The 24,811-nt window shown below is 46.4% G+C and overlaps 1 protein-coding gene across 1 annotated transcript in view; it reads right to left on the reverse strand.

The window, feature by feature from the left end:
• LOC147668281 (rho GTPase-activating protein 19-like) overlaps nucleotides 1-24,811 on the reverse strand; it is a gene marked incomplete at its 5' end in the record, with an annotated part of 173,199 nt that overhangs the window by 105,838 nt on the left and 42,550 nt on the right. Inside the window, 2 exons of the mRNA XM_086948641.1 lie at nucleotides 12,411-12,637; nucleotides 23,523-23,732. Of these exons, the coding sequence (XP_086804767.1) occupies nucleotides 12,411-12,637; nucleotides 23,523-23,732 (437 nt within the window). The remainder of the gene's footprint in view (nucleotides 1-12,410; nucleotides 12,638-23,522; nucleotides 23,733-24,811) is intronic.

Genomic DNA, 24,811 nt, shown 5'->3' on the forward strand with positions numbered 1-24,811 from the left:
AGTATATGTGAATACTGCAGCTGCTACAGGCGCCGGGGAGGAGGGCGGGCGATGTGAATGTCAGCAGCCCTACATGCCAAGAACAGGTGCATACTGGTAAGTAGCATTTTCGGTTCGAGGCATGTGGGCTGCTGAATTCATATCTGTGCATAGAATACATAGCAGTCCCTCCATTAGCGGCGGCCGCCCGTGCCAGCTGCAGCAGTTTGGAAAAGTGTTTTGAGAACAGCCTGCCCTACAGCTGCCTGCTGTTTGGAGTGCACATCAACACAGTAATGCTTAGTAAATGTGTGTGTGGTAGACCATGTGGCTGCTCTACATATGTCTTCCAAAGGAATGTTTCCAAGGAAAGCCATAGAGGCCCCCAACTTTCTGGAAGAGTGGGCTCTTGGCGCAATGGTAAGAGTGCGTTTGGCTTTTAGATAGCAGATCTGGATACATTTAACAATCCACCTAGCAATACCAGCCTTGGAAATAGGGTTACCTTTGTGGTGTGGTGCAAAGGCGACAAAGAGTTGCTTAGTTTTCCTAAAATCCTTGGTCCTATCGATGTAATACATCAGGGCCCTCTTAACGTCAAGGGTATGGAGCATCCGCTCCGCCAAGGACTCTGGATTTTGAAAGAAAACAGGTAATTCAATAGTCTGGTTGATATGAAATTGAGACACAACCTTGGGAAGAAATTTAGGGTTAGTGAGAAGCACTACCCTGTTGGAATGAATTTGAATAAATGGCTCTTGGATAGTTAGGGCTTGTAATTCACTAACCCTCCGTAGCGATGTAATTGCTACTAGGAAAGCCACTTTCCACGTCAAGAACTGAATCTCGCAGGAATGCAGTGGTTCAAAGGGAGGACCCATCAGCCGGGTAAGGACCACATTGAGGTTCCACTCCGGAGCTGGTGGAGTCCGTGCAGGAATGACTTGTTTGATCCCTTCCAGAAAAGCCTTAATGGCAGGCACCCTGAAGAGGGAGAGGTGCTGCCTATTCTGTAGATAAGCGGCCATTGCAGACAGATGAATGCGAATGGAAGCATAGGCCAGATTACACTTGTACAGATGGAAAAGGTAACAGATGATGTTCTGAATAGAAGCATCCAGCGGGTTAATGTTGTGGTCTGCACAATAAATGACAAACCGCTTCCATTTTGCCGCATAGCATGCTCTGGTGGTGGGCTTTCTCGCCTCCCGAATGATGTCCATACAGTTGGAAGGTAAGTGCAGGTAGCCAAACTCTAGGACTTCAGGAGCCAGATCGCCAGGTTGAGATGTTGCGGATCTGGGTGCTGAATGTCGCCATGGCTCTGCGACAGAAGGCTGGGTGTGAGATGTAGCCTCTGATGCGGTACCACGGACAGTTCTAGAAACGTGGTGTACCATGGTTGGCGAGCCCACGTTGGAGCAACCAGGATGAGAGTCATCGAGTGCTGCCTGAGCTTGCGTGCCACCAGCGGTATCAGAGGTGCTGGGGGAAAAGCGTACGCAAATTTGCCTGACCAGTTCATCCATATCGCATTGCCCTGCGACTGTGGGTGTGGGAACCTGGCGGCGAAGCTTTGGCATTTTGCGTTCTCCCTTGTGGCGAAGAGGTCGATCTCTGGATGACCCCACCTTCGGAAGTACGGTTGGAGAACTGATGGATGTATCTCCCACTGGTGCATTTGGTGGCTGTGCCTGCTGAGCAGGTCCGCCATCTGATTGTCCTTGCCCAGGAGGTGTTCCGCCATGAGGAAGATGTTCCTCTGAATGGCCCACTTCCACATGCTCTGAGCCAGATGAGACAGCTGCGGAGAGTGTGTTCCTCCCTGCTTTTGAATGTAGTACATGGCTGTCATGGTGTCCGTCCGGATCAACACGACCTTGCTGCACAGATGTACTTTGAAGGCTTTTAGTGCCATGAAGATCGCCGTCAGTTCCAGAACATTGATGTGCATCTTCCTTTGCTGTTGCGTCCATAGTCCCTGCACAGTGTATTGGAGTACATGCGCTCCCCATCCCTGGAGAGAAGCGTCCGTTGTCAGGATGATCTGCGGCACAGGCTCCTGGAACGGTCAGCCCTTGCAAAGGTTTCGTGGATTCCACCAATGCAGTGAGTTGTATGCCCGACCCCTCACCAACACTAGGTCTTTCAACTGGCCGTGAGATTGAGTCCACTGACGTGCTAAGCACTCCTGAAGCGGACGCATATGTAGTCTCGCGTGTGGGACAATGGAGATGCAGGAGGCCATCATGCCTATCAACTGCATGAACACTCTTGCTGGAAGCGAGTGTTGAGGTCTGAATTTTTGAATCAGCGATTGAATGCTGCTGACTCTCACTGAATTCGGCTGGGCTGTGGCCGCCAGAGTGTCTATGGTCGCACCCAGATACTGCCGTATGTGGGCGGGCTGGAGGTGGGACTTTGGGTAATCAGTGAGAATCCCAAATCGTGCAGGAGGTGAATGGTGCGGGACACGTGGGCGGCACACTGCTGGGCTGCCTTCGCTTGGATGAGCCAGTCGTCCAGATAGGGGTAGACGTGGATATTTTGTCTCCTTTAGATGTGCCGCCACCGTCGCCAGGCACTTTGTGAACACCCTGGGTGCTGAGGTGACACCGAAAGGCAAAACCCTGAATTGGTAGTGCTGGTTTTGGATGGTGAACCTGAGGTATTTTCTGTGTGAAGGGTGTAGTGGAATGTGAAAGTACGCATCCTTCAGGTCCAAAGTAGCTAAAAAGTCCCCCTGCCGGAGTAGCGGGAGCACTTGCTGCAGGGTCAGCATATGGAAGTGCTCCGACAGGATGTAGAAGTTGAGGGGCCTGAGATCTAGGATGGGCCTAAGGGACCCGTCCTTCTTTGGAATCAGGAAGTACAGGGAATAAATGCCTGTGCCTCTTTCCTGCATAGGCACGAGCTCTATCGCCCCTTTTTGCAGCATGACGTTGACCTCCTGCTGCAATAAGTGCAAGTGCTCGTCCGACATAGGACGGTGCCTTGGGGGTATGTTTGGTGGAGTGGATGTTAACTCCAGACAATAACCGAATTGGATAAGCTTTCTGACCCACCTGTACGTGGTGATGGACTTCCACACGGGCAGGAACTGCTGGAGTCTCCCCCCGACCGGTGTTGTATGGTCGGGGGCAGTGACAAGGCGTCACTGTTTGCTGGCGGTAGGGGACCTGGAGCTGTTGTTGCCACGTCCTCTGCCTTTGGCGCTGTTGCCACCTCGACTCTTGTTTGCATAAGTAGTCTGGGTGTTGCCCTTGAAGAATTGCGCGGACTGTGAAAGCTGACCCCTTGAGATGCCTCTAGTATTGGAGCGACGAAAGGACCCACCCCGAAACTGCTGGGACTGCAAGGCACCCATGGATTTTGCAGTGTCAGTGTCCTTCATTTTCTCTAGGGTGGTGTCAACCTCTGGGCCAAACAGGTGATCTGGGTTGACCGTTTGGTTCAAGATGGTGGTTTGGATGTCTGGCTTGAAACCAGAGATTCTTAGCCAGGCATGTCTCCGAAGCATAACACTGGTGTTAAATGCTTGCGCAGCGGTGTCGGCTGCGTCCAGAGCGCACTTAATGGAAGCGTTGGAGATGAGCTTCCCCTCTTGGATTAGCATCTCAGCCACTTCTTTGTATTGATCAGGCAGGTGTTGCAAAAGGGTCTCTAGTGTATCGTAGTGCGCCCTGTCATAACGGGCCAGAAGCGCCTGTGTGTTTGAGATGCACCATATGTTGGCTGCCTGTGCTGCTACCCTCTTCCCTGAAGCCTCAAAGACCTTGGATTCTTTGTCTGAGGGAGAAGCATCACCCGTAGTTTGATAATTGGCCCTCTTCCGGGCATTCGAGACGACAAGGGAGTCCAGAGGCATCTGTCCTTTAATGTATGTTGGATCAGTAGGTGCCGCTTTGTATTTTTTGTCAATCCTCGGGTTGATGACTCTCGCCCTGGTAGGTTCCTTGAAGACCTCAGCAGCATGCTTTAAAACACCTTTCAGCATACGCAGAGTCTTCACAGTCTTTTCAGATACTGAAAAGGTGTCAAAGAGGAAATCCACATCCACAGGGTCAGCATGCAGCTGGACATTGTGATTGGTAGCGGCCCGTTCAATGAGGGCATTGAAAGCAGCAGTCTTCAGTAGATGAAGTCTTAGCAGAGAAGAGTTGAGGGTCTTGTCCCGAATGTGGATCCCCCGGGTCACCACCAGCTGACCAGGGCTCATTTGTATCTTCTGGGTCTGTGTAGACCGGATAGCTATATTATATTTGAAAGTAGGGGACCCCTATATATTAATAATAGTATACTTGCTATACATAGGGAAGCAAATCAGGTTGGAAACGGTCTATAGCCAAGTAGATTCGAAACTCATAAAAAACTGTATGATATTCATTATGATTTATATATTTTTATCAATACCCAGTGTTTAAGTGAAAAAGTCACCCAGTAAACCAATTTAGAATACGGCAAGATGGTGAACCATCTTGCCGTATTGCTAACACTACTTGTTCTCTTTTCATCTACTGTCTGTTTATAACTGTTTTAAGAATTTATGTATGTGATTTATCAACTATATGATTAACTGCTATGTAATAATATGAAAAAAAGATTTTTATAAATAACAAGAATACTACAAAAAGATAGAAATATTTGAAAAAGCTCTATAATAAATAAATGAAATAATCTTTTTCTAAATTGGTTTACTGGGTGACTTTTTCACTTAAACACTGGGTATTGATAAAAATATATAAATCATAATGAATATCATACAGTTTTTTATGAGTTTCGAATCTACTTGGCTATAGACCGTTTCCAACCTGACCGGATAGCTATATTCATCTTCCCCATCGGCCTCACCAGCGTCCACATCGGTGTAAGTGGGCGAGACCTCGTGGGCTTGTGGTGAAAGGGGTTCCACCAAGGCCGGAGTACCCTCAGAGTCCCTTTTCTTCTTGTGGGGGATTTTGGAGGACTCCAGTTGGGGTTCCGGGGTGATCTTCCTTTTTAGAAGGGAAAGCCTGCCCGTTTCGGCGTCTATAAAATGTTCTTGACTCTCCTTCTCCAAAGGTTGTCTAGGTCGCGTGCCGTGGACCACCAACGATGCCTTCGGCGCCGAAGAGACCTTCTCGGGCACGCCGGCCCCAGAGCGAAAGCCTTCGGCGCCGTCTTAGGCGGCAAGGTAAAGAGAATCGGCGTGGACGCCATAACCGGTTTCTCCAGAGGCTTGGCAGGCGGAGGGTCCTTCGGCTGGACCGCCGCGGCGCCGTCCCTAATGCGGTGCAGGGACTCCGCGACCTTTTTTGTGAACGCGGCAGATGGACGTGCCGGTTAAACGGAGTCCTTAGAGGACGGTCTTGGAGTAGAGTCCTTTGAGGTCACCCTTGGAGTCGACTCACGTGGCGCAGCACCCTTGGCCTTGTCATGGTGAAGCGGGGCAGAGAGGACCTTCGGGTCATCGGGTCGCCGAGAGATTTCTTCGGGTCGTCTACAGCCTTCTTCGGGTCGACCCGGGCCTTGCCGGCATCGATTGTCTTCGGCGCCGGTGTCGAACACCTTCACCTTAGTCTTTGGCGCGGTAGCCTTTGGCTCAGCACCCTTGACTTGGCCTTTTGGCTCGACGGCCATCTTAGGCTTCTTCAGCGCCGAGGCCTCAGGAGTCTTCGATCCGACTAATGCGATGCGCACTTTCGGTTTCGATACCTGCCCCTGCGCAGTATCTGGAGTCGAGACCGTAGATTTCACTTTCGGTTTGACCGGGAGTGACTCGGTAGCAATGTCCGTGGCAGGGCCCGAAGGCAGGGCCGAGGAACCCATATCGAGGTCTTGGGTCAGGCCCGAAGGCGATCCCTCGACCTGGGCCTTATAGATAGGCACGGCCCCAGAGTCAGATTGAGGAAGCTCCTCGTCCGAGCTATCCTCCATGGCCCCGAGGGCCCCGTCATCGCCTCCTACCTCCTCGACGACTTCTTCGCTTTCGAAAACCTCGGCATCAGCGTTGTAGTCTTCTTCAACATCCGACGCGGGGTTTGATTCCGAAACGTCCTGGATATAGTCTTCCTCGACCTCCCCGGCATCGAAAATGTCCGTAGGCGCCGGAGCAGATTGCTGGGCCTCCAGGCGCGCAGCTCGCCAGAGCTTAAGTGTCTTCTTGGACCTGAATCTCGAACAGGCCATACACTTGGCCTCATCGTGGTCCGGCGACAGACACTTGTTGCACACCGGGTGGACATCAATGTGCGGGTACTTCGAGTTACAGCCCGGACATCTTTTGAATGGACTTCGGTCCATGATGGATGGTCGATGAGTCTGGAGCGTCGACAAGGCCTTCCGCGCCGAAAGCACGCGGAAGTACAGAACTCGGCTCGGAGCCGAAGTATAAGTTGCTAAGCCGAACGCAAGACAATACCGACGTAAGACTGAAGACCTTTTGGTCTCAAGGAAAGTTTTTCTATCGATTCCGACAAGGGAACCAAAGACATCCGAACCCAATGGCGGAAAAAAACAATCTGGGGATGGAGTCGATGCCCATGCGCACTGTAGTCCAGGGGAGGAGCCACCTATCTCGTGATACTTCGAAGACGATTCCAGGACAACAATGTGCAATCATCCGGACCCAACACTAGGCGGCGATCTATGCACAGATATCAGCAGCCCACATGCCTCGAGCAGTGGCATCCCTGGACCCTACTGCGTTTTGTAGGAGAACCTTAATTCAATGAGGAAACCCACTTATCACAACCTCTGGGGAGTGGAGAGTCCTCAAAGGTCCGATTGTTACCAAATTGTTGTGTCAGATGCAGGTGGACACAGTGATATGAAGAGGTAAAGAGATTTATTACTCATTAAAGAATGACCGTCCTGTCGCAGCATGGGCCCAGAGGCAATTGACAGACACAGTGACGAAACCACGGATTAAAATCTGCACCACACAGCAAAAGAATCACGGACTTCCAAGGCTTCGCCACACATCAGCCCTGTAGGAGGTGATTCTGAGACTCCTAGAATAGTTTGGAAAGAAACATGAAAAATTATTTTTAGGCATTCTGCTGAGTTGAGGTGTTCGACTTGAGGAAATAGATGGCAGATTTTGTCACCTTGTTAATATGGGATGTTAGAGGAGGCCCTAGGTTAAAACAAAGGGATTTTACTAAAGTAGACCATTATGGAATACGTGTTGTTTGGAGAAGAGTGGGGTGCAGGAAGTTCAGGGGGCTAAGAAGCAAGAAGGTTTCAAACATCCAATACTGGAAACTTTCTAGGCAGATGCTACAATCGAGGTGTCCTAATTTGTTGAGGTTTTCAGATACATTTGTGAATAATCACATTTATTTCCTCACCTTTATATAGCCCCAACATGTCATTAGTTGCAACTTCAGTGGTCTTTAACAAATACAAACGAGGGAATTAAGACACATCTATGCTCAGCCACCAGTTGGGTGGGTTGGAGGACATTCCACATCCTAGTCAATTAGGAGACAATGCTGGCTCCTTGATTCCATTAAATATTTAATTAAACAAGGCAGTTGTTAAATTAATGTTTGGTTTCTAGGTATTTGCTAACAAAGCATTTGCCAACTACTTGTCCTCTTGATGCTTTGCATAACCTCGACATGCAACCGTAATTTCACCAGCAGGGATTTCCTACTCGGGAATTTCGTTCTCGATCCATAAACAGGTGGGGGTGGCTGATTTGAAGGGAGTGAAATATACTCATGGACATGGCCCATAGGAGTAGAATGGTCTTTAAACCTTTAAACCTAATTTGATTGAATGTTGAGGGACTGGTGGGCTGTGTCAGCTCTGGGTTTTGTAGTGGTGATCCGGATCTTAAGGCCGTCAGTCTAATGTGCATCAGCTACAGCTGTGCAATCATATAGGGACAATGAATCTTGAGCCCCCCAAATGACTTCATTGGTTGTATGTCAGCCTTTCTCGTGTAGCTTTTTTGAATACTCCATTCCCTTCATCTGGGGTTTACTGTTCCTGATCTAGATTCTACTGGAAACATCAAGCCCTGGGTTCTTATTTACTTCTGCTTAGAACAGGTAGGTCCTTATCTTGCACTTTTTTCTCATTGTTTTGGTCTGCAACACCCTTGTTCTGTATATTTCCGGACCATTCAGTTGGGGAGGGTCCCCTTGATATCCATGTCCGCTGTATCTGTGTCTCCCTGTCAGACTATGGGCATCTGATGTGCTCTTCAAGCAAGGTTTACAACATTCTTGTTGCTTCAGGGTTCTTCTTCTTTAAGCTCAACATCCCATTAAGGATTACAGTCCCGTTTGTGAAGGGAAGCCTGGGTCCCGTAGTCCAACCCTACGGTGAGTTCCGCCGGGTCCCTTCTCAATCCCACTGAACAGTTTCAGCCAGATGAGCATGGAATTGGTGTGCTAAAGGCGAGGGACAGCTCTCCACTGTGGCATGTGAGGGAAAGCAACGCTAAATATGATTATTCTGCGGTCAGTGACTGGTGAGGGATAACGGCTGTCTACAGTGAATGAGAAATAGGTCCGCCCAGTTCGAGATGGTATTGCTGTCACAGGCAAGAGGATATAAGGCCTGTTACGCCTGCTTTTGCACAAATGACAGTCTATTCTCAGCCCTGGTGGTAGGATGTTCTCAGAAATCGGTTAAGGAGGACTACAGTGACAGGTAGGTCTTGCTGTGTCCTTTCAAGATTTGATACATTTAGATGGAGGCACAAGCAGGACATTCTGCTCCTTTTCACTGATCAATACATTTATCTGTAGAGCCCAGGGTTGTAGTGAGAGTTAAAAGGAGAAGCTTGACGGATACGATTCACTCACACAAGGGTTCCAGAAGTAGGTTAATACCAATTTGTATAGACCGTGCTGGGAAGCAGAGTCAAGGCTACCAGGACATCATGTCTGAATTTAAGTTGTTGATGAGAATGCCCAAGAGAGGGCAGCTGCCATGAGAGGACCTGTGCTTGATTTGGTGCAGAAGGAGCTTTAGATTCCAGTGTGTCCACGAACACTATGACAAGCAGTTTCTAGCAGGGGACTGACGAATGGGACTATGCCTTTACGCAAGGGCATGACCACAGTACTCATGAAAATGTTTGAGATAAGGCTTGCCCTGCAGCCTGAGGGCACTGACTACAACATCTGGTTTTCCGTTCTGCTGACCACCAGGTCCACCGATGCAGCAGCCGCCCAGGAGGAGGTTACCGTGCTCCAAGAGGTCAGATCCGTCTCCCCACCAAATGAGAAGATGCCATGACAACCGGAGCAGCCCTGAACCAATAGCTGTGGTACTGCACCCCTTGCAGCAACCAAAGCTTTTTTGAGTCTAATCGGGAATCCACGCCCCAAAGACAAACCAGCCAACACAGGACGCCAGCAGCGCTTATGCCAGCATAGAGTGGCCAAGCTTTCCTGTTTTGTCCTTTTGGCAGGTCTTACCTAGAACTGTGGGTGCCTTTGACAATCGGGAACCAGCCGAACAAAACCCTCTGCACCCGGGCTCCCTAGTCCGGGTCCAATAGAACAGACGGTCTTCCCCTGCTCTCAGGACCCCCACAAAGAGCCCCCTGTTGGGAGCTCCCAGACTTGTCCCCCTCTGCAGCCTGTTTCTAGGTGGCCCCACTCTTTGCCTACAGTGCAGCGCGCAAGGCTACCAAACCGTCCAGCACCTCGGCACCCAGATACTCTACGGCAGGTAAACTTGAACCGCTGGTGGTACTTTGGACTTTGGCCCCCTAACACCATAAGTCCGAAGGGGTCCCCTGAGAACTGTTTGCAAATACTCTAAGGCAGTATATGCCTTTTTCTCCATGAGAAAGCATTACCGCATAAAAAAAAACATTCACATGACATTTGTACCTGCAAAAATGGATAAACAGCAAAGTACTTACTCAATAATGAAGTTCTTGGTGTTAAAATAAAAAGATATCCGTTAATTTTCTAAATTGGTCTCGAGTTTCTTCATGAGTGTGTCATTTATTGACTGTGTGTTCAACAAGTGCATTAATACTACCCTCTTACAAGACTAATGTGCTCGCTCTCACTACCACAAAAAGAGCATTTGGGCTTATTAATTTAAGCCCTCTAAGACAATAAGGGTCGCCTGGACTTTCTACATAGTATACCTAATTGTGTTAAAGTACATAATAAGCCAGCTTCCTACAAAGGGCAAGACCAATAATCATCTACTACTAAAAAATGTAGGACTGAGGAGCAAGCATGCCTGCTTCTAGCTGCACATTTACATTTAGTACAAATAAAAGCAGTTTCTAATCATGCCATATTTTGTCAGGTTATTCACAAAATCGCTATGAGAGCTGGGTGCTGGAATACATAAATAGGATTCACAATAATTACCTTATAAACAGGTGAAATGTATCGCATTTTCTTTCTTGAAGCAGGCTTCAAAGGGTCAACCATTCGTGAAGGGACACATCTAATCACCCAGACTATATTATATAATGTAACTTTTGTCATTTACTTAATAAATGATCCCATTATTAGAATCTAAGACTAGGGTGACAGAAGCACAGCATACAGCCAGCCCAGAGTTATTGCCTACAAAACCGTTCCTTCTAACAGAATTTTATTTGCCTTCCCGTGAAATATTAAACTCTCCTCATTTTTCCTGCAAATTAAACTATTCTTATATTATTAAATGCATTGCAGATGAGACTGCTTCGAGCAACAGAAGTGCAAACTGCTAAAATATTTGAAGAATATTTGCAAGACAATTTGTATACAGGGAAAGTAAAAAAAAAAAAAAGAAAGCCATGAAGCCATGAGAAGAACCAGAGATGGAATCAGTCTTTTCATTTAGTCTTGGGGTATCACTTCCGAAAGCTGGAGTCACATTTTGATCTGCATGTTCACCCGAACTGCAGCAACTTATGTTCCTTCTGAAAATCAAAGTCCTTTCCCTGTGACATTACTAAAGCGGAGAAGACTGCTGAAGTCGCCTTAGATCGCTGTAGGCAGCTTGGAATGCATGGCAATGTCCACGACTGTGCCCAGCAAAACATGCAAGGCTCATGGTAGAGGCCCCTCCATGGTGATTGCATTTTCTTGTTCCTTGGGTTTCTGAACTTCTGTTCACTAAGCGAAGGCTGGCACACTGCAGCCAAGTGGTTTTCTCATGTCACAGGCAGCCGCAGTCTTGTGGATTAGGTCCACCTGTACAGCACATGTAGACACAAAGTGCACCCTCGACATAACAGGACCAGCACCATTTGCATGACTGTGTGAGGCAGTGAAGAAGTCTGAAAAGTATTACACTGATGTGTGTGCACAGAAGATTAGATGCCAGACCACTAATCCTTATTATTCCAGCACAACCAGAACTTACCTCACCTTTCAGAATTTCTTTCCAAGTTGCAATGACCTTCAGCGCATATTACTGGTTTCCTCAAACTGTTTTCATATTTAATATTTTCCATATTGAAACAAATTATTCCACTACTCATATTAACCCTAACATATTTATTCCTCACCTGCCCTTGCAGGACCCAAATTCTAACACCACTGCCTGATTCTTATTGCACATCTTCTGTAGTTAATCACTCAAAATATTTCTTACCCACTGCCAAAAAAGGAATAAGGCAACAATATTGAGCCTGAATGCTGCGGGACAGGGCGAAAGTTGTGGTCCTGAAACAAAGCATTTGCCTGCAACATCAGCTGCCTAGAGTGGAGCAAGTAAGTGCACATGGTGTGCCGATGACAAAGAAGGACAAAACATTTGGGAGCTAAATGCAGGAGTCCGGTTCAGGGCCTCATTTTCATGTGTTGTTTCCCTTACTCAGAAAGCTAATTATGAGATAAGAGCAAGCATGTGTGAAGAGAATAATGCAAACTAAGACTGCTACAATGGGTAAATAGAGACACATTCGTGAAAAATTGATCAGAACGTTTGAGTAGTGTTACGGAAATAAAAATGGTGAGTGAGATGGTGCCTTCTGATGTCAAAATAATGGTAACGGATTACAAAACAGTTTAAAACAGTCTAATTCCGATGTTCACGCACTAGAACATTTAGGGTCAGATCGAATTGTGTCTCATGTTCTCTCTGGTTCTAATACCACGATTGTAACAGTTAGTACTCAACTAACACCTCACGGTAGAAACCGCAATGATGGTTTATAGATTCGTACACAGTGTAGACTACTAAAACATGGCCTGGAAGGGAAATTTCTGATAATGCGAGTGGTGGAGTGCACTCTTTTCAAGTATTAAGAAAGTGGAACAAGGCCTAGATATTAACATCCAAAGGCATGCATCTTCAGCAAGGCTACTCAAATGTTTTCCCCTTTAAATTCCTCACTCTGCTTATAAGAAGAAACACTAGACACTTTGAACCAGTAAAAACCAAAGACCGTGATGCCTACACAAAGCTATGAATGACCAAAGGAACCTCAGACCTATATACTGTACTCAAGGGAAACACAAACATACATTTCTCGGCCACAAAATATGCGGAGCAAACATGAGGGCCAGGTTGTGAGCAGACATCTTATTGCGGTCCTGTTTCTTTGCTGTTTGGTAGAGCAGTTCGAGAAGTAATCGCAGCAGATTCCGATTGGCTGGTGGGAGCAGCAGGAAGAGCAGCTGCAGGGCCTCAATCTGCCGCTGTTTGTCTGGTGTGGTCGTTTTGTTCCCTTTACTGTCGAACAGCATGAGATCTGGAATACAAACGGCGCAAAGAAGAGAACCATTACATGTGCATTCAATTAATGCATTCTTAAGACAACTATTACCTGGACATTCAATTAATGCTCTCTTTTCAATAGGAAATATGGACTAGGATTCATCTTCACACCACTTTTATAAATGGTGCATCTAACATATATGACTAAAAATGCACCATCTTCAGAATCACCTGCTTGTAGGATAAACTGTAAAACGTCTTCGACTTTATTTGGCGTTTGCTTTGCTAAGAGGGCTTGGTTTAACCTTTTCGCTCTTAGAATGCCTGGTGACTACCCATGCTAGGAATAGCTTTTTCCAGCTTTCCCTGAGGTAGCACAAACTTGCGCACCTCATCAAGCAAATTAAAAGCCTCCTACTTTAAAGTGGTGACAAATGGGTGGCGTACATCTTATGGCAAAAACACCCACTTCATTAGGGCATATAAATATGTCTCGAAGGAAGTGGGCCACGCAGATGTTGTGGGGCCTCTATAAAGATCTCCAACATCCCCGGATCCATTTATGTAGCACTAGATGACAGACCAGCATTTTCCATCTACAGAAAGACGCCTGGGCTGCATGTGAATCACAGAGAATGCTGGCATTGTAAAGTAATTAGAATAGGTATGAAACTCTTCCTCCATCATAGATATCTCTTTTACATTCACAACTACCTCACTAGGGCCCCAGAATGCAGGAATACCAAGCATTGCTTGTGGACCCTTGGACCCCAGGAACAAATGCAAACTGAATGACATTTCATTAACCTTTCCTTTATGCTTTAAGAGAATATGAGGAAGTGCAGTCACTGCTTACTCTTCAAGGGTAAAGCAGAAGGATTCACCAGCAATATCCTTTACTGGTTTTCCTATCTCCGAAACTATCACCAGTTTGTTCACCTGGGCACTTCTAGGTCACAAAATATTCCTATCAAGTGTGGAGTCCTCTAGGGCTCCATAAGGTCTCCTGTCATCTTCAACTTTTACATGGTGCTCTGTTCACAAATAACAGCATCAAGATTCAGCAATATGCGGATGATACACAACCCTACTTGAAAGTTTCCTCTACATCAAACATCCAATGCCTAAGACACTGCTTGCACATAATTCGGAACTGGATGTCCAGTGCCTACTTGAAGCTAAATCTAAGAAAAGAAAAATCCTTTTTTTAAAAAATTCAGTGAGGAGCAGATCACAGAGAGCAATTCGTCAAAGTATTTAAAAAAAAAATAATACTGCCCACATCCTCCCAAACTAAACCTTATTCCTGAAATCACATTCGCTCAACGCTCTACAAATTCAAGTTCATAATCATAGGTATTACAATCCTTTCATGAGCAGATAAACAGATGAATAAATTATAGATAAGGAAGAAACAAGAGAGAGCTTTACATCATTAATTCTGCCTCAGTGAGGCAGTGAACGCTGGCAACAGCCTGTGTAAAAGCCCATTGGTTGTGAGTTAACTTGTAGCAGTAGTGTTCCTCTCCTATTTGAGTCAAGTATAGTATTCAGCAAATTGCATAGCATCAGTGTTATTGACTCAACCGATTAATAACTAGCATCCAATGATAAATCTTTTGATCCAACGGTTATTGCACTGGAAGTTTACCACAGCTCCACTGACAAGACCCCCACACCAGTTGGTATAGTTTCTGTTGTTGTTCAAATATGTCTTTAGCTCGATTTGAGCGAGGCCCTGATCCCTCTTGTGCCATGCCAATCCTTGAATTAAAGTTGGTCTTCAAACCAGTGTGACACTGGCAAACAGATCAGAGCCCCCCATTTCCTAGCTCCATTTACTTTACAATTGTACAGAGTTTCCTCCAGGTTATACGTGCTCAGTAAACAAGAAAACTATTGCTGTATTGTTGGTGGCTCAACATTTTTCCAGGCCGCTGCTATGAGGAGGCATGCTATCGCCATGGATAAAAAAAATTAAGTAAATCTTTCCAATATCCCCAGATCAGCGATAATCAAGGCCAAACAGAATCGGTGATGGGGCAATATCGACCTTTAAGTGCCTCTTTCAGAAAGGCCTCTTAACGCCTGTAGCTTCTCACACTCACAAAACATATGGGACATATCTGCGAGGCATTTATCGTAGGATCTAATGTTCCAGCTTAGCGAGAGTAATAGAGGTTGAAAATGATTTTTTTATAGAGCTACCTTCTCAAGCTTGCAGTGAGAAAAACCTTCATGCCAAACTTGATTGAGACCTGGATATCTACACTGTCTCCCCAATCTTTCACCCCACCTTCCCCTTTGAGGTTCTAAATCATCCACTACCAGATCGCTCAGCCCGATTCTGTTTTCCCGTTGCATGATTAATTCCAGGAGGGGGATTCTTGCAACAAATATTAGCTCATTCGAGAGCTTTAATATGAAGTCCCTAGTCTGCAGGTATTTAAAGAAGGTTTTCCGTTCCAATCCAAAATCCTGCTGTAATTCACTGAATGAGTACTATTGCCTGTGGCACTATAGATCACCCATCCTGACCAGCCCAGATTGCTCCCATGAATGACAAACCTGGCCGTGAAAGAGTATAGCTGTTGTACCTTGTAACTCAGATTTTACTTTTTAGCTGTTCCCGGATCTTAAAGGCTGCGTCCACCATTTTAAACCTCTCCTTCTTAGAACTATATTCGATATGCCTTAGGAAGCACCCCCTTGTATCCTCCCCCAAAGACAATTCATAGATAGTTGAAAGTTCGGACCTAGAAAGACTAGTGTCTTTTTTAACCCTGATGAAGATCCCCATACTTTGCAGGAGTGCTTCCCAATTGTATAACAAAGTTAGGGACTGCCCAAGCCCTCTGTCTCTGGGGAGGACTAAATATCTCGAAGCCCGCTGCACCTTCTTATATTGCCAAATAGTTTGTACAAATGGTGTTTAGTTTCTTCAGCCAAACGGATTCTAACTCCAAAAGTATGGCTCTAAACAGGTATAGCACCTATGGGAGCATAATAATTTTCAGCACATTACATCTACTAGCTAATCTGAGATGCAAGCTATTAATCCGCCTTAAATCCTGACTCGCTTTCCCCAGAATCTGGTCAAAATGTATCTTATTATTACTACCCACATTGGTTGCAATTTTGACTCCCTGATATGTCACACATTTTACCCAGCGACGGTCAGCCATATAAAAATCAGTTGTGGATATAACCTGGGTTTATCTTTATAGAGATTGTACGGAACATCTCAGCCACTCTCTACTTCGGTCAGCGCCTTTAAGGGCTCAGTTGTTAGCAATGCAACATCTTCTACATATGCTAGAACATTTTTATTATATCCCTTCACCCTTATTGGTTTCATGGCTGGGTTCTCCAGCAGTAGAGTGAGTGTCAGATCGATAAACAGGGTGAACAGGAGGGAGAGCATGGGCACACCTGCCTCGTCCCCCTGATTTTCTAATTCCTTACTGATTCTGTACACATAATTTGAGTTGGGCTATTGAATTGTGATACAGCACCCTCATAGCTTTGATCAGTCCAGGTCCAAATCCCTTACATCAATGCACTCCCCATAGGTAACCTCAGGAAACCCAGTCAAATGCCTTTTCTGAATCTAGGAGGATCACGGCCAAAGGGTTCTTGGTCACCTCTGCGATGTCAAAGAGTGTAATAGTCCATCTGATATGCTCCGTGGTCCATTGCCCTGGTATGAATCCATGATGCCAAGGGGAAAACCTTTTGGTAATCACCCTTCTCATACGTGCCGCAAAGATCTTTCTGTACACTTTAGCATCAGCATTGATTAAGGATATCGGTCTTTATGACCCAGGTTTCGTTGGTGGCTCCCCCTGCCTACTAAAGATCACTATGTTTGTACCCTCCCAAGGAGGCTGGTGGAGTCCCCTCTCATTAAACCCCAAGAAAAATTTCTAACATGCTCTTTGCCAACTCTGGAAAAAATACCCCATAAAATGTTAGCCGGTGGCCAATGGCATCCTGCAACAACTCTATTCCAGCCGCATGCGGTATGGCCAATGTCGAGCTGGGGTCCCAGGGGGTACTGACTCGTCGACTCCCTTGCGGAGGCTCGGGTGGTCCGAACATCTGACGAACAGTTCTATCCATCTGCAAAGTGGATTGACCCTCCGACTCCATTAGGGAAACAGGTTGCCCTAGTAGTTATACGGGAACCAGGGGAGGGACCTAATCGAACCAGCCATTGCCCATCCTCCTTTGGTAGAGGTAGATTCGGACGGTACTGTCGAGTCCAGTAGCATTGCAGCTGTGACGGACCCACCCATTAGGGTTCTCAGCTGGAATGTGGCTGGTCTGGACAGGAAGCTGGCCCTGCCCGACTGGAATGCACTTGTGGAGGAGTACTCCATATGTGTGTTTCAGGAAACTTGGAGTAGGGAGCCCTTACACAAGGTAGGGTACTCATCCCATCATATACCTGCTGTCTATCCAGAGACCGGCAGGGGACGTCCCTCGGGTGGCCTCCTTGTTTGGGTAGCTCCCTCGCTTAGTTGCAGGGTAGAGGAGCATCAAACAAACTGTCCGGACCTTCTTAATATCACCTTAAAAAGCCCCAAGGGACATGTTCTTCTCAACATCTTAAATATTTATGCACGGGGTACCAAGGGGGGCAGAGAATCCCCCACTATAGCCCGCCTTGAGGGTTTGCTTCGATCTTCCCCCTACAAGTTTTGTACCCTGGTAGCGGGTGACTTCAACTGAACGTTTGAGCCCCTTGGCTCAGAAGTCACCCAAGACCAGGAGGAGGATGACTATAGGAGGGGGATACCGGCTCTAGAGCTTAGCCCAATTAAAAGATGGACGGAAGTGGCACTCCAGGTTAATTCCCTCACAATGGAGTTTGACCTGAGGGTCCTCAACGGCAGGACTAGATCTGATAAAGTGGGAGCTCATACATATAATAGGCCCAACCATACGTCAAGAATTGACTATATTCTGCTTGACGTCCACCTATGGAGCTCAGTGAAAGACATGGAGATTATACCTTCCGTTGAGAGCGATCACAATCTGCTCTCTCTTGCCTTGTCTCCTTGGTGGCTAGAAGGTTTAGGGGGCCGGCCCCCATGTGCCACTGTCCCGGACCAGTCATCTGTCTCGAACTGTGGTAGACGGCTGAAGTGGGCCAAGCTGACGCTATCGGTTGAGAAAATATCCCCCATAACGCAGCTCCTAGCCACAGCCTTAGATAATCTTGACTCTCCTGAGGGAGGGCCGGCGGAGGTGTCCGACAGGTTTTGTAATTTAACCCAGGCTTTAAGTAACCTATTTATTGTCCCATCTAGTCTCAACGGGAAGAAATTATGTCCCCGGATCAGACGGGGCTGGTTTAACCGTAAGTGCAGGGAAGCTAAGACACTGCTCGTTGAAGCAGTAAAATCTAAGTCCCAAATTAGGACCAGGGAGGCCAGAAGGTTATACTCACACTGCTTGAAAACTGCCAAAAAGGAATGGGAGGATAACTTTTGGCAGGACCTCTTGGCCGCAAGTCGAGGGAGAGACGCCAAAGGCTTTTGGGACCTGGTGGGCAGTAGTAATCGTCCAGGTGACACCTTGAGGACTTGCACTATTACGGCCCAGACGTGGTTTAACCATTTTAAGGCCCTATATTCTGCTGTAGAAGGTACACTCAACGACCCATTCCCCCTTCCCCCATTCTCTCTGGATAGAGGTACTGACCTCTTTACTGCACGGGAGGTTACGAACCTGATTAAATCTCTAACACCATTAAAAGCAGCTGGTCCGGATGGGTTGCCAGGGGATCTTCTTCGAGCCTATCCGGGCGAATGGGGTGTGTTGATCTCTGCCCTCCTGAATGCTATCATAGAGGGAGGCCCTGTCCCCGAGTCTTGGAAAGGGGCAGAGGTAGTCCCAATTTTTAAAAAGGGCTGTCGGGACCAACCGGGGAATTATAGGCCAATAAGCCTCATTGACTCAACCCAGAAGGTGGCGGGAAAAGCAATTTTGGGGAGGATTCTCCAGTGGGTGGATGAAAATCACATATTGTCCGACCTGCAAGCAGGCTTTCGTTCCGGTACAGGAACTATTGAGCAAGTCTTTAGACTCCTGCTACTTCACTGGAAGGTGGTGGAACTGGGCAAAGGCAGTCTTTATTTGGCCTTTATAGACCTGAAGACTGCCTTTGACCTGGCTCCTAGGGAGGAACTCTGGAGGTTTTTGTATGGTCTTGGGATGCCCCCCTACATCTTAATGCTCCTCATCAAACTACACAATGCCAACTATGCTCAGGTGCGATGGGGACAGAACGGGGAAAAGACCGATAGGATCCCGGTTGTTAGGGGCGTCCGGCAGGGTTGTGTACTAGCTCCCACCCTATTTTCCCTGTACGTGAATGGGGTGGTAGAGCACCTGCTTGAAGAACCTGCAGACGCTCCCTCATTGGGGGGCGTAAGGATTCCAACCCTGTTTGCCGACGACACCCTCCTTATCTCCAAAACTCCCCAGGGCCTCCAGAAGCTTTTGAACCGCTTTCAGGACTTTTGTACAAAAAGAGGACTGGTCATCAATGTGGACAAAACCAAATATCTAATCATGCACCCCCCGTAAGCTTGGCCGCCCTCCAATACAGAATTCTATTCTCCTTGAGAGAGTATCGGAATTTGACTATTTGGGGATTCGTATGAGCGATGTCATGAGCTGGACACCCCACATCAACGAAATGACCATCAGCCATAAAAGGGCGGGGGGAGCTTTGTTGAAGGAGTACAACAATTCATCCAAACAATGCGTAGCTCCAATAATTGACATTTACAAAGCCAGAGCTGTAACAGCATCTCTCTATGGGGCTGAGCTATGGGGCCTTGGCAACATGGAGGTTTTGACCAAGGCTGAGAACAAATTCCTGAAGGACCTCCTGGCCATCCCGATGAGCACTCAAACTGTTCCGGTGCTTCTGGATGTGGGCTGCAAAGCAATCAAGGACCAGGCTCGCCTCCGGCCTCTTCTCCTTTGGGCTCGTCTCTGGAGGGTTCCCGAACTAAAAACATATGCAGACGGGTTGTCAGAGGTGATGGGTTTGGGTGGCTGGCACAAGATTAAATGGCCCAGGGACATTAAAAATCTCCTGGGGGACCTAGGTCTGGGGTCTTGCTGGTCCACACATTCTGCTCCGCCGAAGGCGACCCTAAAAAAACTATACTGGGAATGGGTCTCTGCCCAGCTGAAAATAAAAGACGTTGTTGCTTTTGAGCCTTACCTGGACATAATCACAATCTCTGCGGACCGGGCACTTTATATTAAATTTAGACTAGGCACTTTACCTCTAGCAGACCTCCTCTCAAGATGGAATATGCCCGCGCAGGCATCACGCCATTGCGCCCTATGTACAACTAGGCCCGAAACCATGGCTCATTTCCTTTTTGAATGTCATGACTACACCCGCCCAAGATCTCACTGGCTTAAACCCCTATGTAGACAACTGGGAACTCGCCAGCATATGGTGGCCTTACGGATTTTACTGATACATCCTCTCCCATAGTTTGTGCTGTATCCAAATTTCTAAAATGGGCATGGTTGATCCGCTTAAAAGTCTGTCCACATCAATTTAATTCACTTTTTAACTAATTTATTACTGATCAAATTGCTAGTTTTTATCTGTCCTGTTCTTAAATGTACAGTCTTTTACGATGTGCTGTTTTATATATTTCTTTTGTAATGCTTTTATGATACTTGCATATCGAAATAAAGCTATCAATCAATCAAAATGTTAGCAGTATTTTATCTGGCCCAGCAGCTTTTCCTGACGCAAGATATTTTAGAACATCACATACTTTCTCCAGTGTAATGACAGGTTCAAGTGTTTCAACCTCATCTCTATCCAAAGAAACGTTACTTACTCTCTACAGAAAGCCTGCTATCTGACCCACTGAGGGGTAGATATCTTCTTGGTATAGATCTCTATAATACTCCTCAAAAACTTTAACTATGGCTTTTCATTTGATATCCCCAATGCTCCTCCAAGAAAGATGTCCTATTGTTTGCTAAAAACAACAAGAGTAAACAAAATCAGGCTGAATGACGAACTATGAAGACTTGGGAACCCAATTCTCAAAAAATTCCAAATCACCAGGAATCACACTGGACACCAACATCTCCTTCAAGAAAGACCTTGCAAAAAAAAAAAAAAAAAAAGGAAAGTTGTTTTCGTACCAGCTTCTCTTCTAAAGAAAGTCAAACTCTTTCTTCCAGAAAACCACTTCAGAACTGCTGCTCAAACCCTTGTACGCTCAAATTCTGCACAATGCAGCATGTCTCATCCAGGGCCTGAAGAAATATGATCACATCAACCTCATCCTAATGGAACTGTATTGCCTCCCCTTACAAGCCTGTACCACCTTCAAAACCAGCAGAAACATTTACAAAGCCATTGCAGAGAAACTCACCATCTTTCGGCACAGCCAGGACCCCATCAGACTGTAGGCAAAGAAAAACTAAGAATTTTTTTTTCCATCTATGCACCTACGATCTAGAACAACATCCCTGAATCCATCAGGACCGTCCCAATGCTGCTCCAATTTAGGAAAGGGTTGAACATTGACCTTTTTTAAAACAACTATATAACAATGCATTAACCAGCCACAAATCTGCTTCCTCTCCTAAAACTCTATTACTTTAAACTTGCCTTCGACCATGTACAGTGCTCCACTGCCTTTTAGCTATGTTCACGCTATCGAAATACAAAATACAAACCAACATGGCAGACTAATTTGAAAGACCAGTCAAACACAGTATGCATTTGTACACTGTAAGGCTCAATATTGTAGTAGAAGTAAACATAGTCTTCATCTAGTAAAATTTCAACGAAAAAAATAATATACAGGGATTTGACTTCTCTGATGTTGCAGGCAGTGGTAATGCAAACTAGAGGCACAGTGAACAAAGTATTATTTGCATGAACCAGGGCATTCAACAGGCTCAGATAGCCCACAGTCAACTGGACGTCAGAATTCAGTGACACTGGTTAGCTGGTGGGCTTTTGGACTCTCTGGTTCACCTTAAGATTGGAGGCGATCAGGACAACCCTACCCTCAAACTGTCCACCCTGACGCAGCCCCATCCGGTATCCCATAGGATGAGTGCAGGATGGAAAAAGTCACTAATCTCTGGTCCACTGGGCCAAAGCCACGCTCGCAGGGACCTTCAGGCCTGAGACATTTGCTTGCGGAAGTCTGTACAAGGTTTAAATCTTATCGTTTTGAGAGACAACCCATTTCACTGGCACACTGGTACAGAGAAAAACATGTTTGGGAAAAATCTGGCTAAACACAAAAGAAGTAAATCTTTGGATGCACATCAGAAGGCGTGGAAAGAAAGGAATGGATGCCTGTGCATACAGGTGGCACTTGCATGTTGCCCCGCTCATCACTTCCAGATGGGAATAATATCCATGAGGAGTCACACAACACCACTTACTGGCACGCAGGAATACTGATTTTAAGTGTCTAGATCTAGTCTGATGCCTGGGGGAATATTCACAAGGTGAGGAATCTTAAGTTGGAGGTATCCTTCAAAAGGCTGTGTAAGAAGGATGGGACTCTGGTGAAGTGGCACACTTCGCCAGGTGTGCCTAGATCTTCCCACCTCCACTTAAAAACCTCTGCACGAAGGACGGACTGATAAGACACTGGACCAGGGAGCAACAAAGGCAAACGAAGCCCCAAATGGAAGTGGAAGCAACCGGATGCCACTGCAAGGATGGACTGAAGGACTTTAATCTAGCCGGCTCCATAGCTGGGATGGGTCTCTACAGAGCCAGTGGTGCTAGTCCCCCTATGCCCCCTTGACTCTGCTGACACAGGTCCCTTTCAAATATTCAGGAAACTTTGAGAACCGCAGAATGCAGCAGAAAGGATCTTCTTCTAGCTGGCTGTGGCAGATACTCCCCAAGCAGGAGTGACTATCAGGAGCCTAGGCAGATGAAAAGTCTGGCAAGGAAACAACAAAACCAGGTTTCACAACAAAAAACAGATTTAGAAGCCAGGAGGTCTGAGGGAAAAGCTCCCGTTGGCTAGAGCTCGCCACCAGGAGCAACATGACTCCAAGATGCTTAGGAATTGGCCCAACCGGGCCAGTGAAAACAGTCTCTAAAGTCTGCTCCCCCATAGGGACCAGCCAGAGAATGAAGTGTGTGGTTTTGGCCATAATTTTACAATCTGCACCTGGTGAGGGCCAAGCTCTCGGCGGTCAACATATCCATATAAAATACATTTTGATGGTGAGGGGGTGTGCACGGTGTCCTTTTCCCCCCAGCCACTTTTGGCTTCAGGGACCCATGCCCCCAGGATCAAAGCTAGCCAGGCTGGGTGCTCTCTCACCCACGTGCCAGAGTCTGTGGCTGGCAGACATGCCCAGAAGCAGGATTCCCACCCATGGAAGGGAGAAGAAACATGCTGGCTCCCATGCTGGCACAAAGTAGCGTTGGTGGGTGTATCACGGGGAGAAGCACATATAGGAGGGGAGAAGCACATATAGGAGGGGGAGAAGCACATATATGAGAGAGAGGAAGCAGCATAGACAACAGCAGTGACAGGTGTTTTGGGGAAGAAGAAAAGCACATTCACTCTCATGGGGTGCTCAAAGAAGAAGAAAATATGAATTTCCTAAATGTGAGCAGTGGAGGACTAATAACCATCCAATCAAAGGGATGGAACGAGGCTATACTCCTGGGCGTGAAGAATATTAAAAGGGGAAAACAAGCCATTGAAAAAGAAGCAAACAAATTAGCATAACCAGTTTTAAGCCCACTGTAGGTTTATGCTACGCTCACATTCGTTCTTTTACAACCAGACAGTTTGTGCTGCCTGTATGGTAGGTGAGCTCTAAAAAACAAAACAATGGAAATATGAACTTTTTCAAAGAGGTACACTCGCCTGCAATTTTCAGATGTGCATGGTAATGCCTGTGCGTGAGAAGAGGCTCTGGTAAGTCGCCCAAGAACATCTTTAACAGAGTGGCCACATCATTAGGGTGGAAGTCACCAGATTCGATGTCAATATCAACCCCACTGTTAAGCAGATCTTTAAGCATCTGTTGGCGCACGCTGTTGCCAGGAATCCGAAATAAGCCCTCCACGCGAAGATCTGTTCAGGAAAAGGGGCAAGCAGAAAGCACGTTTTGAAAGAAAGGTCATTCCAGAACAGATGTTACACTTCTATTCGGTTGAAAAGCTAATCTATGCAAACAAACTTGAGGGATACTGCTTAGAATGGGAAATATGTATTATTAGCATGCCGACAATTCTATTTGTCCAATACATTGAACAGTTTCTCACTATCAACAAAGGGTCCATTGATAGCTTTACCCAAACATTTGCCCCACAAATATCCAAGTTAAGAAGGAAATATAAATCACACATGCATTGCTTTCAAAAGAAACTGGTGTGGGAGCATTGCTTTCAAAGAACATAGCACTTAACATGCCCCACTGCTCAGCATTTTTCCAATGTTCCACCTCTCAAAAATAGAACTTATTTGGTAGGTTTCTATGGGGAAAGAGCAGCCGATGTGCAGAGTATGACATTTTCAGAATGATATATTAGCAGCAATATTTCAGTCTAGAAGAGCACAATAAGTGTTAGAAGTTATTTATGAGGGCACACAGAAAGCAGTCAGCGAAATGGCTACATAATTGGGAAGCTAGTGGCTCAAGACTCACTTATGAAAACATCTTACAAATCTTGTTTTTAAGTAGAAACAAAATCAACTGATAGAATACTTGTTTATGCAGCAAGGTGAACTTCATCTGACCTGTTGAAAAAAATTCAAGGACCAAGAAAGACGAGGAGATTTCTTGTCACAAAGTTGGGCCTAACTCCGCTCCAGTATGTCATACCCAACGTTGTGCATTATGTGGACCAAGTAGATTTTTCAGGTGGTAAGTATTCTCAGTGACCTATGGGTGAACTACTTCAAGATAGCTTTGCAGCTGTGACAGAGCCACAGCCTATGTGCCTTGAAGTGTATTCCCAAGTGGTGTGTACACGCAGTGGTATTGAATGGAGATTGCAGGAAGGATAAGAGGTAGCATGATTAGGCTGTGCTGCTGGCCACACCACCTTATTGAAGGTGATCACCTGTGGAGGAAGAGAAGCCAAAGACAGTGAAAGGTAGTTGTGAATGGCTGTGGAACCGCTGAGCCAGTGGTCGCTATAGTCTCTGCA

Source organism: Lissotriton vulgaris, unplaced genomic scaffold (assembly GCF_964263255.1).
Source record: "Lissotriton vulgaris unplaced genomic scaffold, aLisVul1.2 SCAFFOLD_1942, whole genome shotgun sequence".
NCBI classification, from domain to species: domain Eukaryota; kingdom Metazoa; phylum Chordata; class Amphibia; order Caudata; family Salamandridae; genus Lissotriton; species Lissotriton vulgaris.